The sequence below is a fragment of the Notothenia rossii genome, assembly GCF_949606895.1.
Source record: "Notothenia rossii genome assembly, chromosome: 10".
NCBI lineage: Eukaryota > Metazoa > Chordata > Actinopteri > Perciformes > Nototheniidae > Notothenia > Notothenia rossii.
This window is the reverse complement of record NC_136908.1, coordinates 54,730,242-54,748,933: the sequence shown is the minus strand read 5'-3', so window position 1 is coordinate 54,748,933 and position 18,692 is coordinate 54,730,242. Positions and strand designations below refer to the sequence as shown.

Genomic DNA, 18,692 nt, shown 5'->3' with positions numbered 1-18,692 from the left:
ATAAAACATACATAGCACAATCTACCTGCGTTGACATTATTTAGGATTATACAAATGAACACAGGTCTGTTTACAGAAAGTTGAACTGACCAACACATAATAGCGTTAACGCCCCCTCCTCCCCTCATCTGCTGCCTCCTCTCACTGCATGTTGTTCCCCTCTGGTTTTCATTCTGTTTGCATGATGGATGCTGCTTTGTTTTGGTTTTGAAATCACCACTCCACAATTTGTGATTGTCCCCCCCATTGTGTCTTAACAAGTGTCTCCGTCTCCCCCAGTCTGCTTTCAGGCCTCACACGCACATCTCCGCCTTGTTCAAGGTTAGAGGCAGCCCCTCCCCCACTCACCCACCCCCCATCATCTCCATCAGTCTCTGTGAAATGCTTTCATCCAGCTGCCCTGTTGTCATGCAGTCGGCCCCCTTTTGATTTGCTTTTAGTCATAGTTGCTCTGTTCTCTTGTTAGAAAGTCTTTTAAGTATAGTCAGCTTCTCTCACACCCTCAAATCTAAACGAATGTATCGTAACGTATTAGCACTGCTTAAAACTACTTAGAGATATTGTATTGAACAACATTGAAGGTAGCTTAATGTTAGGAATTACTTAAGTGTGGAAATGTCAGCCCAGTGCATTCTGGGAAAGCCTCATTGAAAAGGATTAGTCTTTCAATCCAACACATTCTCATTGCCAAGGATTAAATCAATTAACACACTTATATTGAATGAACAGAGATCTATTCCCTTTAATCGAATTCATTTTGAACTTAACACTGTTTTGGTTATGGGAGGACTTTAGCAGTAATAACAGTTATTGTGATAGTGCTGTAGATGTACATTGACAAAGCTTATTAAGAAGGATTTAACATTATTTAAAGTACTTTGCGTTAACTAGATTCCCTCTCCGCTGTGTTTAGTGTCAGAACCTGGGGAAGATGACCACGGTGCAGCTGGGACACGACAACGCCGGCCTGCTGGCGAAATGGCTGGTGGACTGTGTGATGGTGCGCAACGAGATCACAGGGCACACATACAAGTGAGTGCAGGGTGTGTGTTACGTAGCTGAGGGGAAAGTACTCCCAGAAGTTCTATTTTCCTGTCTTACAAAAAAAGTATTAATCCTGTCGTCTCATCGACAATTGAAAAAGAGATGTGGATTAAAGATCTAGAAGCAAAAGTATGACCATTCCTTTAAATGCATGGCTCGCTGCTTTGTCTGCCTGTTAACAGCAACACTAGATTCCTAATGGATTCTGATGTGTCGTCGCCAAATAATCAAACATTATAAACTCTTCAGAACTATATTTTGAGAATACATCAAGTCTAACATCAGTACAAGAAACTTTTTTTTTTTTTTTTTTAAATATCCCTTTTTGCTCCAGAAACCTTTAACCCTGTTTGAGGCTTTTGTATTTTGTAAGTTTTAAAATAATGCACATCCTTGCTTTTATTAAAACAAATTCAGTAATCGATCATATTTTAATTGTAGTAACTTTTTTTTTATATACATTTAGATTTATTTCAAACTTTTCTTCTTATGTTTAAGTTTTCTAATGGTTTGTTTTAATAGTTATATATTACATATTTTCTCACAACTTCCTCCTTCCCCCTCAGGTTCCCGTGTGGCCGGTGGCTCGGTAAAGGTGTGGACGACGGCAGCCTGGAGAGGGTCCTGATCGGGGAGCCGGTGCTGCCCAGCGGAGAGGAGGATTCTGGGAGAGGCTGCTACACCCCCCCGCTGCAGCGCTCGCCATCCCAGATCCGACGCATCAGTGTCACGTCGCTGTCTGGACGAGGATACAGTCAGTACTCTTTAACGGTCAAATATGAATTCTGGGATGTTGAAGTCTTTATATTCATTCCTTTCTTTTCTCCAGAACCGACTTCAGCCCAGATCCAAGAGGCCATCGGGGAGGCCGTGAACAACATCATCAAACACTTCCACAAGCCGGAGAAAGAGGTGAGGATCTCCTTGTCACTGCTGAATGAACTCATTCTTCAACAGCTGCTGCCCTCTCTCTGAACCCTTCACATCACTAAACTGAGTGGAGTCATTCTCATTGTTTCTGTCCACTGACTGCTCGTAATGTAAACATCAGTAAAGTGCCGGTCACATGCAGACCTACTTTAACGCCACAGCATAGGAAACCGAGCTACATTTGAAGTGCCTTCTGTGTGGAGAGCAGCCCTGTGAGAGTAGTCAGAGGCAATCAACCATTATCCCCTCTGAACTTTAACACTGCAACACATAAATCCTTCAGGACTACGTAAAGATTTGTGACATCTACCAGTTAAGTAGCTGTTGTGTACAAAGCATGTGAGCGCTAACCAGCAGTGGAAGAGAGGACTCCTCTGTCATTGAAAATCCCAGCTAGTCGGCAGCTTCAAACCTCAATATTTCATAGAAAGAAACATGAACAATGAGCCTTTTATGGATACAGATCCAACAAAATGGGCACTTCAAACGTCCTCTCACTGTGTGTCCTGCAGAGAGCCGTTTGCAACTCCCAGCTGTAGACCCAGCTTTATTTTAAATACCATTTTGGAAGTAGAGATTATTTCTGAACAGCTGATGTGTGCTTCTCTCAGAGAGGCAGCCTGACCGTGCTGCTGTGTGGGGAGAGCAGCCTGGTGTCCGCTCTGGAACAGTTCTTCCGTCACGGCTTCAAGTCCGCCCGGCTCTTCCAGAAGACCGTGTTTGTGTGGGACTTTGTGGGTGAGTGTGGAGGGACAGCGCCACCTGCTGATCATACGATACACGATTTATGGGGAAATAATGTCAGGAATGATACTTTTTCTCTTCTTTTGTTTTTTAATCCAACTTTATTTATGAAGCAAGTTTAGGATAATGCATATGAAGCTCCATCCTTACATATTTATTTATTTTTACATACCTTTTTTTTTTATTATTTGACAATGTTGCCAAGAGCATTGTATTTAAGTTGTGCCTGCTGTGTGATTTAACTGTTTATTTATCTGGTAAAGCCGTGTGAAAACTAAACTAAACCCCCCCCCCCCCCCCCCCCTCCGCAGAGAAAGCCATTGCCTACATGGAGTCAGCTGACCAGATGGGAGACCTCCAGGAGACAGCGGAGCCCCTGGGACGGACCTGTCAATCACTCTGTCACTACGTCAACGCCATCAACTCCACCCGCAGGAACATCGGGAAGGACGGGAAGTTCCAGCTGCTGGTCTGCCTCGGAGCCAGGTCAGTCTGTCCACCTCTGTGATGCATTCAGTGTTCACAACAAGCATGGGATGGAAGAAATATGTATTTTACCGACAAAGCAATGCTCTGGTAATTGTTGGGAACTTGAGGATGAATTTGACCTGCTGGCTACAATCTTTAAATATAATTGACAGCATTTTTGTTACTTTTCTTTCATGGACATTTTTTATTGAAATGTATATTCATCACATCTTCTTAAAAAAGAAATTAAGTGACTTTTCAAGTACTTTTCAGGCCACATTCTTTCAAATGCATTCGGTCATGGCTCAAATACTGCACCACACTAATGTCAAAAAGAATATTTAAAATACAATTGATATTCTTTTCCAAAATATATGAGTTCAAGCACTTGAAATGACTCGTATGTGTTTGTGTCTATTTTCAAATATACCTTCAAGACCTTGTTGCGGATATTTTACCTCGTCAATAATCTGGAGATGTACTAGTAGTAGGCTTATAATAATATGTCTTTGTGGTTCTTTATTTGAAGCTTCAAAGGTACATGTCTCACGGAGTAGTCTGTAAGAGTGCACATAGAGAGAAGTGTGTGTATGAGTTTTATAGGATCTTGACAGTTGAACAACACTTCATCACCTGTCACTAGGGATGTAACGATATATCGAATATTGCGATATCGCGGTAAATAAATGTCTCAATACCCTCGTGAGACTGACCAAATTTCCTGCGATTTAAAAAAAAAAAAAAAAAGTTTTTTATTTTTATATATTTTATAAATAAAAAAAAAAAGTTTTTTATTTTTATATATTTTATAAATATCGTACCGTGGACTGTTTATCGTGATATTATCGTACCGTGAGTTTTTGGTATCGTTACATCCCTACCTGTCACTGTTGCTGGGCTGGAAAGAGAGATAAGCAATGCCTGGTAACATATGAAATTTGCCACTACAACCTTTAATTAGTTTGTTTTTCAAAATCACAAACTTTCAAAGATTTCAAAGACCCATGGGAAAAATGATCACAAACATTTAGTATTACATAACTTTGTTTTCCTATACTTCAGATGATGTGTGTGGCACTGTATGGGCTACGTAAATCTGATTTTGAGCATATGAAAACGTTCTAGACGGATTGGTTTCACGGCCTTTAAAGCAAATTCTTTGTAAAACAGTCCTAAAATGTTTTTATTAAAGTAGAGGCCTTGAATAAACAGACCCTATTTGAACGGATGTTTACCTTAGCTAGTCCTGTTATCAGATGACAGACACTCTACTTAGGGTCAATAAATCCAGCTGTCCTGCCACAGATGTTTAAACGTCCTCTCATTGTCTGTCCCTCAGAGACCGCCTGCTGCCCCAGTGGGTCCCCCTGCTGGTGGAGTGCCCGGTGATCCAGAGGATGTACGAGGACTCGGCCCTGCTCAGAGACCGGGCCACGGTCAGCTCCCACATCGACGTCCTGGAGACGCTGCACGACTTCCCCATCACCCTGGAGGCCTCCATCGTCAAAGGCATCGCCCTTTAGCCCCGGAGACCCCCTACGTTCTCCTCTAAAACTCCCCTCTCCTCCACCAGCTTCTCCCACCCTCCCACTCTTACCCTTTTGGCTCTGGGATGAACAGGGAAGTAGGAAGTGAGTGATGGAAATGAAAAATGTGGTTACCAAAGCAACAGAGAAGTAAGACTTTGGGTCAGCCATAAACTTGGATGCAGTATTATTACCCCACCAGTGCTTAATCGTGTTTATCTAGTGTCCAATTAGATACCAGAATTGGACACTTCAGGTTCAAGAAAGTCCTTTTTAAGCAACATAAAACTTGCTTTGAATCCATCAAGACCCTTACCAACCATGTGTTATCCCTAAACACTTTACATTGCACTGAAATGAACTGAAGCAGTGGCTGCTTGGAGGGATACAACAGGACGTCTGTTGAGCAGAATATACACTGGTTGAACGTTTGCTGGTGTTTTCTTCAAAATGTTCTTAGCAGAGTAGCAGATGTGTCCCTGTGTGCTAGCTATGTAGCCTAGCTTGCCCTCAGTAGATACAACTAGATCAACTGATGTATTTCCTCGCCTGCGGCTAGTTAGTGGTAGCATTAGCGAGCATGCCTTTTGAGATGTGGAAACAAGAGACACTGAAAGGAGGATTCTGACTCTGTGTTTCCTGACGGCTCTTCATGCCTCTCTTTATCTTTATCCTCTGGATTCGTGTTGGGCATTTTCTCAGCTTTAAACATGCGGATGAACACAAAAGCTGATCTCAGTGATGAGTCAGGAGCTAACCTGTAGCTACATGGACATTCCTACTCAAGTACAGGCGTGTGTGTGTGTGTGTGTGTGTGTGTGTGTGTGTGTGTGTGTGTGTGTGTGTGTGTGTGTGTGTGTGTGTGTGTGTGTGTGTGTGTGTGTGTGTGTGTGTGTGTGTGTGTGTGTGTGTGTGTGTGTGTGTGTGTGTGTGTGTGTGTGTGTGTGTGTGTGTGTGTGTGTGTGTGTGTGTGTGTGTGTGTGTGTGTGTGTGTGTGTGTGTGTGTGTGTGTGTGTGTGTGTGTGTGTGTGTGTGTGTGTGTGTGTGTGTGTGTGTGTGTGTGTTATTTCAAGGACGTATGATCTCTGGTGTGGGTTTACCCTGCTTTGGTTTGTATAACATCCAGCTTGATGTTTAAGAAGTGATCGATGGTGTGTCTATGTGTGAGCCTCACACATTCATTTATCATTTTTAACAGTTTGCCAATACCTCCATTTCAACAACTAAAAGGTTCAACTAAATAATTGAACTCAAGGTCCTCTTACTAGATTTTTTTCCCCCAGTTTATTTTGTATTTGCTTGGTTGTCATCGCATGGATTAAGTAGAGAACTTTGTAGTTGAAACATCTGGCTAAAGCTAGTAAGGGGACATGTGTTCAGATTATTTTGTCATACTTATATTCCCACGGTCAAGAATGAACTGAAGCAAAATGTTACTTATTCTAACTGAAAGTAGTAATCACTGGAATAGAGTACAAGGCGAATCAGCCACTTAGACTTGGGTCTTGTTGAGAAAACTGTAATTTCTCACTTTACAGTAGGTCTGAGCATTTTTTTGAAATGTAATGTTAAAGCTGATGTTTTTTTATTTTCAACAAATATCATGAAAAGACCAAAACCAATTAAGTGTTAGCAGCTTTCTCGATACTTTTTCACTTTAATTGCCGGTCTTATTTTAAAGACATAGTTTCCTTGTTTAAAGGCTCTTTATTTTTCTGAAACAGCGGGGACTATTTTCAGTGGTGGATTAATTCCCAGTTGGTTCACAGCACAGTGTGCATTTAATAGGACATTATTTTTCTTATTGGATCAGGTCTTTTCATGACAATATATTTAAAAAAACATTAGCCTTATCCTTTAATTGTGTTTTACCATATACGAAATGTATTTGATATCAGTGCAGGGGTTTTAGAAACTAGCCACTAAAACGTTAGATTCCCATATGAATTGAATGCAACATGAATCCTGTTCGATACAAAATGGAGAGACAGAATCTTATGTTTCATTTAGGATTTTAATCATTTTAAGTCCCTGCTCCTCTTCCAACTTTGATATTGATTGGTAGAAACTCTATAAACAATTTTTCTTAAAATGCATTTTATTTCCACGTAATTTTGCTGCATGAGTTATGTGCCCCTCTTACCGCCGCCTGAATGAATCCTTTCTGAGAAATGGTGTAAATATTGTCATTAGTGCATGATGACAAGTAGACTAAGCTGTATTTATTGTGACTCTTATGAATTTTAGATGGACCATGAGTATTGAGAGGACAGAAGCTGGAAGTCTTTGCAGCCCCAGTGTCTTTCCCTCTCCAGTATTGAGCCTGTGAAGCCACAACATGTTTTTGTTAATGTCATGATTAAATGTATTTATTCATTGAACTTTAATTCATAGAAGGCTGACAGAAGCACTGGAATTTAAGGTTGACAAAGCCTGTGGAATGATTGGAAACTTTGAAGCTGTAAATGTTTCCTCTTGATGAGATTTGATCATGTTTTAACCCCGAGTTCTCCTGCTGTGTACCTCTAATGCCTCGCCTGCAGGACTACGCTCCGCTGCAAAGCACATAACAAGCAATAACAGATTCCTCTGTCTGGTCCCAGATCAGTTTGTGTACCAACTCTTTGCTACATGTGGCTACAGGGAACATTTCTGATGGGATGAATTGTTGTGGACGATTGGGATTCCTCCTACTGCAAACTTTTATTAGAACGGTGAACACATTGACCCCGATATAAAGGCTACCCAAAGCCATGACAGCAGTGCTCATGGCCAGAATGCCACCGGACAAATAGATGTGTCGGACTGACTTCTTTGTTCTGATATTTATTATGCCTATTTCAATAAAAACACACGGTGTGTTAAAGGTGTCTGTGTTTGTGTGTATGTATGTGGAAAAAACGCTCATGCATGTACGGTGTGTCTTCCATTATTTAAAATGTTAGATAGTGGGCGGAAAATAATCAATGATCATTTCTGGATTCAATTTAACATTTATATAAAAGTTAAACTGTAAAGTCTAGTTATTATTTACTGTTGCTTTTCTGATTTTTGACAAACTATACCGTTTTTACAAAAGCTACACTATATTGTTTTTCAGATCATTTCTACATATTGTATTACGTAGTAACAACCAAGGCCGGATTAACCATATGGGCAACATTGGCAAGTGCCCAGGGGCCCTTGAGCAAAGAGGGCCCTCAGTGACAAGATTAAAAAAAAAAAAATCTTTTTTTTCGGGCACAACCTCTCATCATACATTGTTTTAAATGACACTCACTCTTCGCCATAAATAACACAGTTTTTCCATAGGGTCAAATTACTGTAGGTCTCTGTACTGTAGGTCTCACTATGTATGCGCTCAACTTTATTACTACGTGGCGGCAGTGTACAGCCGAATCACAGCCTCACCCTTGAGCAACCAAACAATTTCACTACATATTTTACTTTTGTAACTCTCGGTGTTTGTGACAAATAGAACTCCTTGTGTACTTGTACAGCCAGCCAGTCATAGGTTGGCATTAAGTGGGGTGCTGTTCTGAGGTTTTGATTGATATTACCTAGGTCTTCTTGATCCATGCACTGTCTTGAGATCTTATCCATTGTATCTTTGTCTTGTGATTTTTGACTGAAAGGGCAAAAGGCTAGACCTACTTTGGTTGAACTATGTGGCTCCGTCCCTGCTTTTGACAAATAGGTGTGCGATTTGACATGCCAGATTGTTGGAGCAAAACAACACAGTGGTGGTGGCTTAAAGCCCACCTCTGCTCCTTGCCGTCCGTTAGATGAGCCTGGTCACATTAATAATAAGGAGTTCAAAACAACGGCATAAAAGTTATAACAATAATCTGATTGATTTTAATGGTAAAGAAAACCCATACAAGTTACAGAGTACTCCGGACTTCCAGTTTTACTGCCGTGCGATACAGGTATCGGGACCAGCCAGTCAGAAACAGGAAGCCCCGTTGATGGATAAACATCACTATACATAGACAGATTTGGAGGCAGTCGATTTCACTCTTAAGCGAATCAGAGTTCTGGGAAAAATGTATTTTACTTCTGAACAGAGCGTGAGAGCTTCGGAACTACCCAAGGACAGAGTCAATCTTTTATCTTGCACCTGAATTCACTCCTTTACTTTCCCAAGGAATATTTCACACAAACTATTCTTTCCCAGACAATCAAATATTGTACACAGAAATATTGGTGCCCAGAAAGGACCTTGAAAAGAATATGTGTGTGTGCTGGTCTCTAGGTCAGTGAGTGTGAGTGAGAAGGTTATATAGGATTACTTGAAAACAGTCCCCAATAATACATGTTTACTTCAAAACAGTTCAAAATAATATATGTTTACTTTAAACAGTTTAGAACAAACAAATTAACTTTAATCCCTCTTTTGATCTCACCTCACGAGATCAATTTATACACAGCATTTGAAACATAACCACTGTCATTCTTTTCTACTGTGTCTGTCCCTCAACATTTATATAAATCCATCAGAAGCTGGGATTTAAAGCACTTTAAACCTTTAGGAACAGTCCACCATAACAACTTCTTATGACAGTGGAGGTAGACCAAAATATATGCCCAGCGGCCCCTGGAGGTACTAATCCGGCCTTGGTAACAACATGGTATAGTATGTCAAAAAATAGTATAGTATGTGGAGAAATATGAATAAAAACAGTATACTATGTTGAAAGAATGCAAAAAACTGCATAATGTCGAAAATGAAAAAAACGGCATAGTATTTTATGTCGAAATAAGACATAGTATCCCGAAAAATATGGGGGAAAAAACAAGTAAAGTATGTTAAATATTTCAGAAGAAACGACATAGTATTTAGGTCTTAAATCACAGAAAAAAATGATAAACACTCAAAGTCCTAAAATAAAAATCCTATCAACAGCAGCAACTGGAGGAGAAACTTCTCCAAAGCTGGAGTGGAGACAGCTGTTTACTGTCTCCATGCTCACAGATAGGGGGGATAAAGAGGGGGGAGGGGAGAGGAATAGAGGGGGGGGGGAGCCCCACAGATAAATGACGTAGCAACAATCCTGGCAGAAACAGAGCATTCTGGGAAGATGACAATTCTCAGAGTAAAGACCATTGATAGAGATGTGCAGCTCAGGAGGGTTTATTATGCAATTCAATTGAACAGATAACTATTGTTATATTTACTTTGTTGTGGTGGCATACTTTTATACTGAGGTTACAGGAGGCATGTGGGTCCCCAAGGAATAGTGCAACACAATAATAAACTCTTACAGTGTCTTTAGTATTAACAGTATAGTATTAACTTATTATCTGAACAGTATTATTTCCTGTCTTCTTTACAAAGGATAATGTCATTAGAAAGATTAGCCAAGCAAATATTGCCGGGTGGGGGGGGGGGGGGGGGTGGGTTGTTACTGTCCGGGCCAGGAGGCTCTGAGGTTGAGGAGGATTAAAACATCACAAGGGGCCAAACAGTAAACCCCCAGCTCATTGAGGGCTGACTCTGGGGTAGGGTCACCTGCAGCCGCCGCCGCCCCCCCCCCTCGCCTCCTCCTCCATCGACTCCTTCAGGAGGTTCCTCAGCAGGATGGCAGAGCCCACGCTGAGACTCAGCAGGATGCACGCCTCCTTGACACTGTGTGGGGGGGGGGGGGGGGAGCAATGTTGGGGGGAATGTTACCAGTGCTTTTATTTCCATTGGTTTTGTGAAAAGAAATTCGTGATGGTACTGCAATGTAATTAACTTTTCAAGCTTTGCCGATACGAATAATGTCACGTCAAGCCATTAAATAATTTAACTGAGACCAGATGAAGTTTCTGTCCCACCGCTGGCTTTAAACTATATCACGTTAGCACATACATTTCTTAAACTGTGATGAAAGGAAACACAGAACTCTTCAACACACACATACTACACACACTTACTGCTTAAAGAAGTTCTCAGGTCTTTTGCAGTAGTGGCCAAACAGAGGAAATAGGTTTCTGGTCATGTCGAACTGAAGCTGAGCGGCCCCCCCTTCACTGAAGTGATTAGACATCACCACCTGACAGACAGACAGATATATATTATAATGGCATGGAGAGGAAACCACGTTGGCGGTTATAAAGCAACAAACACAACAACAGAAGCAGACAGGGTTCACATTAGGGTTCTTCTTAAAGAAACAATGGGTTTTTTGTGGGTGAGAGTAAACACGTCTCTTACTTCCTGGTAGAGAACGTTGTCCAGCCGCTCCGCCAGGCCCTGCCAGGCCAGCTGGAACAGAGAGAAACTCAGGACCTGATGGAGGTTCAACAACCGGTCCCTCACGCAAAGCATCATGGGACAGGCCGAGCTGGACAGGGTCATGGTGGACTGGTCCTGCTGCGGCGGCAGGGACAACCACCTGGAGAGAAGCCCGGGGGGGAATACATTTCAGAATGTTTATCTTCTTGTTTCCCTTTAAGGTCTTTGTTTTCGGCAGTAAGCATCTGGGCTAAGCCTAGTTCTTAAATCTCAAATCAACACAACATGACAAAAGACACACCATAAATTGTTAAAAATCTATTCAAATAATGACTGCACATTTACAACAAGTGCCCTGTATCAACATCTGGTTACATGCAATAGACATGTGAGAAGAAATGATGAAAGAAGCAAAGGAGAAATCAGGTGACAAACATGAGGTGTCAACAGGGATTGAGAACAAATAAACTTTCTAAAGATATAAAAGTGATGGGAGAATTCTCTGTTGAAACAATTCAATGGACGGATGCTGTCCTTTGTAGATGGCCAGGTGAACATGTTCAGTAGTACCACAGGAGTCCACCAGAGGGCAGCAACAGACTACTAAACAGCACAATGAGACCCTGAGGTCAAGAGAGTCACTTGTTAACCTAAATTAAATAGTTTTAGTAATAGACTAACCTTCGTCACACATTTACTAGAACTCCTGTACCTAGTTAAAATTATAATTATTACTGGCTGCCTTCTTAGTTTAACAATTATAATACTGTAACAATAATAATGTAAGTAAGTATAATTGTACCTCTGTGCTTCTCCCACACTACATTCTGCATTTTACATTTCATTCATTATATAAATACCTCTCCCACCTGAATGTGTACTTTGTAAATTGTATTAACTTTAAATTATAAATATTAAGTGCATTCATCTAATAGTGTTTCTCTCCATCTTTTGCTGTGACAATGTAAATGTCCCCTCTGAGGGAAGAATAAACAAATCATGATTTCTGATGGTGTGATTGGGCGAAAAACAAAATGACCATATATTCAAATACATTGCACTACCAGAGTCTCAACCTGACCTGAGTGTGATGCAGAGCGTATAATAAAATATACAAAGATGGAGGGACGGAGAGACAATCCGCCCCAGACAAAAGCTGGAATTAAGCTTTTTCCAGAGCCATGTCTCTAGCGCGGTGGACTACAGGTCAATAAACTATCCCCCCCCCCCCCTCCCATCCATCCCACCCTCATGGTAAAGCATTAAATCAGGGTCTCTGGCTCTCACCGGTCCTGGCCGTACGGGCGGACCTTCTCTGTGATCTCCCTCATGGTCCACTCCAGGAGTCTCCCCATCATGTCTCCTTTCAGCCGGTCCAGCAGCGCCAGCAGACCCTCGAACAGAGAGCCCTCCAGAGAGGCCAGACGACCAACCTCCATCACCCCCAGACCCCCCAGGACCCCCTCCTCCCCGAGGGACACCGCCGCCTGCTGCAGCTGCAGGAAGAACTGGAGAAAGAGTGAAAACATAAATATATAAGAAGAGAAAAGTGTTTCTTTCTTTTAATTGAGCAAGGTGCCGTATCATTTGGAGTGGCCATCGGATTAGAAAAGAAATTAAACTCTGTGTCACCTATTAAACATTGTGATGGTCTGAAGGTCAACAATAACAGCACAGAGTATTAGATAATATAATGGAGAGTTGTTCTTTTGAAAGCAGAATGTAGGTCTGGACTTGGTGCCTGTAGATGAGTGAATTAGCTTTCAAATGAAAAAAATGGATTTGGGAACAGATGCATTATTGAGACACTTCCTACTGTGCTGTGGCGAATCAGCCGTTTTATTAGGTCCACTCACCACGTTGTCTCCCCAGTCTCCCAGGATGGTGGAAATGTAGTTCACAGCGTTAAGGATGGCACAGTATCGAGCCCCCAGAGGGCAGCGGGACTCCTCCTTCATCACCTGGGACGAAGAGAAAATAATTCCATCAACCATCTCTCAAAATGATTTCTCTCTCAGCCATTACTCTTAACACAAAATACCTGTAATACATGCACAGGCAATAAGATCAAACTGGAGAAAGGCAACAAACAAACATCACACCAGAGACAACGCCATGACACAACATTAAAGGTGGTTAAAAAATGTATTACTTTTCCATCTGACAATACTCTAAATATAAAACTAAGTTAAATTTACCAACAGACAAAATGGTCACGATTACTGTCACACGGCAGAAACAAGCTGGGAAATGTTACCAAGAAGGCTCTGAAACTCTGACTTGTTGTCCTAGTTAACTCTTCAAATAGATATTTATTATTTAAGCCCAGGTGTCATACAAACTATAACTTTATTATTTGTATACCCTCGTCTCTCTGTCATCATTACCTGTGTGAGTCGTATGCGGAAGTCGTCCACTAGCTCTCTCTGGAGCCCCAGAAACTTGAGCTGTGCAGAAGGACAGGGCAGGGAGCGGTACCGCTCTGAGGACAGAGGGGGACAGAACTAAGGCTTTTACTATAAATCCTTTAAATGTTCTTACAAAACACATGACTAGCATGTCGGTACTGAGCAACAACACTTGAAAAGCTGAGGATTATGGGTGTTACCGACCTGTCACTGAATGTTCAGCTGTGAATATTTTACCTACTCAAAGGTCATGGTGGGATGAATTTGTTTAACTAGTTTTGCATGTGCCCTGATCCTTCGTTAAACTGTGTTAGGCCAGTCCTTCTGTGTTCAATTACAATGCCATTTTCACATTATTCTATTATTGATTGTTCCTCCTTTCCAAAAGCTAAACTTAACGTTCTCTTTAAAAACAAGCACCTGCTGAGTTTCATGAATAGCTTAAATGCTTTTCCAATTTAAATATTCAACTGCCAGCCACTTAAAAAAGCTTTAAGGTGTAGTCTTACCAGTGATGACCTGCAGAAGGGTCATGAAGGTCTCTGCACAGTCGGGAGCCTTCAGCTCGTCCATATCACTGATGTCTTTGTACTGAGAGCTCCACGCTCCCTCTGACGACAGCATGGCGTCCATCTTCTCTACCGCCACTGCACACAGGAGCTCAGAGTTTTAACGTGCTGTCACTGTAACAAACAAACTTACAGAGACAGTGAAGGCTTCAATGTGAAGGCATGCAAGAGAAACAAGGTAATGCCGGCTGAGTGATTGATAAGACACCAAACGTACTCTTCTTCTCCACAGTGAGCCACTTCTGCAGGATGGCGTCTTCCAGCAGGAGGTGCAGCAGGCCGGGCAGCACGGCGGGGAACGAGTGGTTTCCTCTCAGCTCCTTCTCAAACTGCAGCACCTCCTCCACCAGGTGGCAGAAGAGCGCGTCGTCGTACAGCAGCCGGGAAGCATCGCTGGCCACCTTCTCCTGGACCAGAGAGAGGAGGCCCCGACACAGCTCCACCTGCACACAGACAGCCATTACAGTGACTGATGAAGAACTCACTTAACCTGTCTGAGAACAGCGTACCATGGCACTGGTTGTGGCCCCGGATCGGTCCAGGATAGGTTGGATCCGTTCCTCCAAAAAAGTTTTGCTGTTCCCGATCCACATCAGAACCTGAGTGAGGTACCACTCTGGCTGGAAAACACACAGACAAAGGAGGAGTGTTATGGGTGTTGTAAAGGAGACTTCAAATGTTCTGGCTGATGAGAATGTTAAATGGGTTCATTAGGGAAATGTTTGAAAATAGGGTCTGTATTTTGACTAGATAGCTTATAATAGACTTATCACAGGAGCCTAGTATCAAATCCCAAAACTTGACACCTTCTCCAAAATGTATTTTAAATAGCACATCCAAAAAAGTTTAAATAAAAAAAGCCAAAAATGTCCGAAATGATGAACAAGGCTATGCTGCCATTATGTGTTTGCTATAAAAACAGCAGTAGCATTTGGTTATTACTACAATACATGTATGATAAATAAACAGTACATTTCGAAATGCTTACACTGAAATGTAATTTGAGTTGCGTCAAAACTTGACTTTAGTTTAGAGAAGTCTGTAACGCAAAGGCTGGTGTTGTGTTGTGTGCTGGGAGACCTTGCTGAGGGTGTTGGTCTGTCGGTTGCCGTAGAAGTGGTATCTGAACCTCTTGCTGAGCGGCAGCAGCATGATCTGGATGGGCAGACAGAGGGGGGGATCCTGGGACGGAGGGGGGGCTGGAGAAGCAGGCTGGGTCGCGGGGACAACCTGACAAGAGGCCAAAGCCCTCTGGGAAATGAGATCATCACTGCCAAGGGGCGTTCAAGGAATCAAACCATGGAGCACACACACATCACTTCCTCTTTGGGAACAGGTTACATGTCATTCCTTTCTTATTAATAACCAGTGTTGTGAATTAGTTCATTAACACACTAATGACATGCTGAGCTTTATATACTGTCAAATGGAAAATGTGTGTATGTCAAAGAGAGCCACAGATTCACTTTTACAATGATAGCACATTAATTGGTCACCTTTTTTATACAACACAGTACAAACCATACCCCGTGCGGTTGGGGGTTCCATTAATGCAATCTCTTGAATGTCAACAAGTGAGATGTTAGCTTGTACACTCAAAAAGGCTCAACATGTTATGCCATTTTTTGCAGCTAATCTTCTTCAAAAACATCAAGGTACTTCATGAATTGGATTATTTGTCAAGATACAAAAGACACCCTTGGACAAATACTTCTAGAAGTCTGTTACCCAAGGGAGCCTTCCTCCGATGCTAATTAGCCGATGCAATGGAGGTGTATATGAACAGGGTTTTTATGAATATAATGGAGCTGCGAAGGATACGAGTTCTGCAGGGCGAGCAGCTGGGAGACGAGCAGCTCCAGCTGGCTGCTGATCTCCTGACCGTTGGCAGTGGGAGTCAGGGTCTGGATGGGGGGGGCGATGAACGGCCAATGAAGCTGAATTAAGATTTTCTCAAAATCACTAGGAAGGAAAGAGGAGGATGTATTAAAAACAAGATTATGATACAGGGATATCTTTATACTCTCTCGCAATTCAGCAATTATATCTTAAAATCGTCAAAAAACAATGTATATTGTGCAATATAAATGTTATTGTAGTGTATACATTTTTACTTTAACTTAAAAGCACATATGCTTTTTTAAATATCATTTTGAAGTGGACATTTAACTTTTTATGTTAACACTTTTTCTTGTATTTTCTTAATGTAACTTTTATTATCTCATTTTAAAATGAAGCAACTATTAAGAAAACCCAAATCCCTTTAGGATAAATAAAGTATTCTGAACTTTTAGACACAAAGGGGGAGGGGGGGGGGGGGGGGGGGCTAGGTTTACGTGGTCAGTCGGTCTTTGATGATCTTGTGCCAGAAGTGGAGTGTCTCTTGGAGGAAGCCCTGCAGGTTAGAGCATCCTGACTGGTTCAGTCCAGCATCCAGAGCCGCCATGCTGTCCACCGCCCGGATGGCCTCCCACACACTGCTGGTCATCAGACACTGCTGGACTGCAGCGCTACACACACACACACACACACACACACACACACACACACACACACACACACACACACACACACACACACACACACACACACACACACACACACACACACACACACACACACACACACACACACACACACACACACACACACACACACACACACACACACACACACACACACACACACACACACAGATATCAGCTTCTATTCCAAAAGAAATACTTGGATGTCAAAAGTCTAATAGAGTGTTCAATTATAGCATTATTTCAGAAAATTATAGATTTGACTAACTGTGTATAATATCCCAAATTGGAACTCATGCAAGTATATTTAATACCTTACACCCTCAATACTTAACCTTTTAGGGTTGTTTATTCTTTCCATTATGTTGTCTATCTTCTCCTCTTTCCATCATGTCATAAATCTTTTATCTTTGAGAAAAAAATCTGTATCGTCCTCGGCTCAGGCTTGCTCACATTACCTGAGTTCCTCTATATGTTGGAGGCATCGTAGGTATTTCACATGTCTCTCTATTGTGTTGACTTTGTGTAGCGTTTGGTCAAGTTTATCCACCCAAGGCTGGGCATCCTGTAGGTGCTAGAAGATGGAGTAAAATACACATGGTTATACCTTTCAAGAATGGCACTCAGAAGCCATTTAAGATTCTGCCCACAGCCAGGTTCAACATCCCAGGGAACTGACAGCTTTTGCAAAAATAAAATGCCCTACCTGTTGCAGTCTTTTGGAGACAAGTGCCTCTCTCTGAAGTAAATCCTCCACAGAACAGCTGGCCTCCTCAGCAGCAGACAGAGCTGCAGACACTTTAGGAGGCACCGAGCTGGCGTCTGTCAGGACCTGCAGGACACAAAGTACACTCACTGCTTATGTTTACATGAATGGGCATGCATGTCAGCTGCAAAATAAGCTTGTAAATGTAATTGACTTTACAAACAAGGACGTGTTGGTGTAGTCTTCATCCTAAAACACACCTGTTCCTCCAGGACGCTGTTTTCCTCTCTCAGTTTCTCCAGCAAGTGGCCAACATTTTTCAGGGACTTCAGGTCACTGCCGATTTCCTTTTCCATGAAATTCAATAAATAGTCCTGCAGTGTGCCCGAATCTGCTGAAACAGAGTCCATACCTTGGCTGTTTGCGTAAATGGGCTTTAACAAAGTGTCTGTCAGTGAGTTCATGGTTTGCACTGTTGTTGTGGGCGCCGCCATCTTTTCTCTCTGGTGTCGTCAACAGACTGCCAGTTGAGTACAGGAGGGGGCGTTCGTTTCTACTTTGTGACCGTTTGTTAACCGGGCGGGCGGTCATAGTGTCAGACGGTGTTACGTGGCACTACAAACCCGATAAACCCAGTTTTTTTTTTGTAATCCTCGTGTGCTCTTAAATAAATAAAATGTGATATACGTGTCTTGTTACTTCCGTCTACTGAGACATGAGTTTGTCTCCGTCACAATGTATCTACGGGGCACGCTGAGGAAGAAAACAAGCTCTCATTGGCTAACGTGGACAAAGAGAGTCTGAGATACGTCAGTCTACACGTCTACATCAGTCTCTCTTTAGCCATGATGAGACGAGATCATTTAGATGAGAGTAACACCTACGTCACTTCCGGGCAAAAATTACGGCCCCGCCCACTTTTGGGGGAAAACAACGCTGTCATTTGAATGGCGGTCAATACAAATTCTGAAGTTTTTGCAAACCGTGGATTTTTGGATCTTCAAAGAGCTCGATTACGATGGCCAGTCAGGCAAACAATTACATTCGATCATTGGTAATCGACAATCGGTCTTGGTATATGGTTAAATTAAAATCAGTAGACGAGGCTGTAATTTCTCCATCTGTTACTCTCATGAGTGAGGCAGAACATAATAGTTTTATCATGCCAAAAAGCTGCTGTGTCGTTTATTGCACCTCAAACATTAAAACAAATCCAGAGTTACGTGTTTCTGTACTTCCTCTAAGAAGAAAGGACAGTAACAGAAGATCTCTGTGGCTTCAGGCTCGATCGCCATTCAAATGACAGCCGTTGTTTCCCCCAAAAGTGAGCGGGGCCGTAAAGTGACGTAGATGTTACTCTCATCTATGAAAATAAATAGCCTACTACTATATTTAACCATATATCGAGCCCGATCGTCGATTTCTAATGGCTTAATGCAATTGTTTGCCTGTCTGGCCATTGGAATCGGGGTCTTTGAAGATCCAAAAATCTCCGGTTTTCTTACATTTCTGATCGGATTGGCAAAAACTTCAGAATTTGTATTGACCGCCG

General features: G+C 42.1%; 2 protein-coding genes across 8 annotated transcripts in view; one reads left to right on the top strand and one right to left on the bottom strand.

Moving 5' to 3' along the window:
• The window catches only part of dennd5b (DENN/MADD domain containing 5B), a 67,351-nt gene extending 59,769 nt beyond the window's left edge, over window positions 1-7,582 (top strand). For 6 of the 7 annotated variants that reach the window (XM_079654361.1, XM_079654357.1, XM_079654358.1 and 3 more), the window contains 6 exons: window positions 914-1,032; window positions 1,611-1,798; window positions 1,874-1,956; window positions 2,586-2,712; window positions 3,030-3,204; window positions 4,526-7,582. In XM_079654361.1, the coding sequence (XP_079510487.1) occupies window positions 914-1,032; window positions 1,611-1,798; window positions 1,874-1,956; window positions 2,586-2,712; window positions 3,030-3,204; window positions 4,526-4,709 (876 nt within the window). In that variant the 3' untranslated portion in view covers window positions 4,710-7,582. Of the gene's footprint in view, window positions 1-279; window positions 322-913; window positions 1,033-1,610; window positions 1,799-1,873; window positions 1,957-2,585; window positions 2,713-3,029; window positions 3,205-4,525 lie in introns of all 7 variants that reach the window. The other variant, XM_079654362.1, reaches the window with a different exon arrangement.
• Window positions 7,583-9,830: 2,248 nt separating this feature from the next.
• rint1 (RAD50 interactor 1) lies at window positions 9,831-17,908 on the bottom strand. The gene is given in 16 exon segments (XM_079653692.1): window positions 9,831-10,244; window positions 10,246-10,341; window positions 10,632-10,750; window positions 10,912-11,092; window positions 12,220-12,440; window positions 12,789-12,893; window positions 13,320-13,414; window positions 13,850-13,987; window positions 14,127-14,352; window positions 14,419-14,529; window positions 14,990-15,179; window positions 15,731-15,871; window positions 16,246-16,419; window positions 16,893-17,008; window positions 17,141-17,266; window positions 17,401-17,908. Coding segments are annotated over 16 exon segments (2,400 nt in total). The 5' UTR covers window positions 17,635-17,908; the 3' UTR covers window positions 9,831-10,117.
• Window positions 17,909-18,692: the final 784 nt, after the last annotated feature.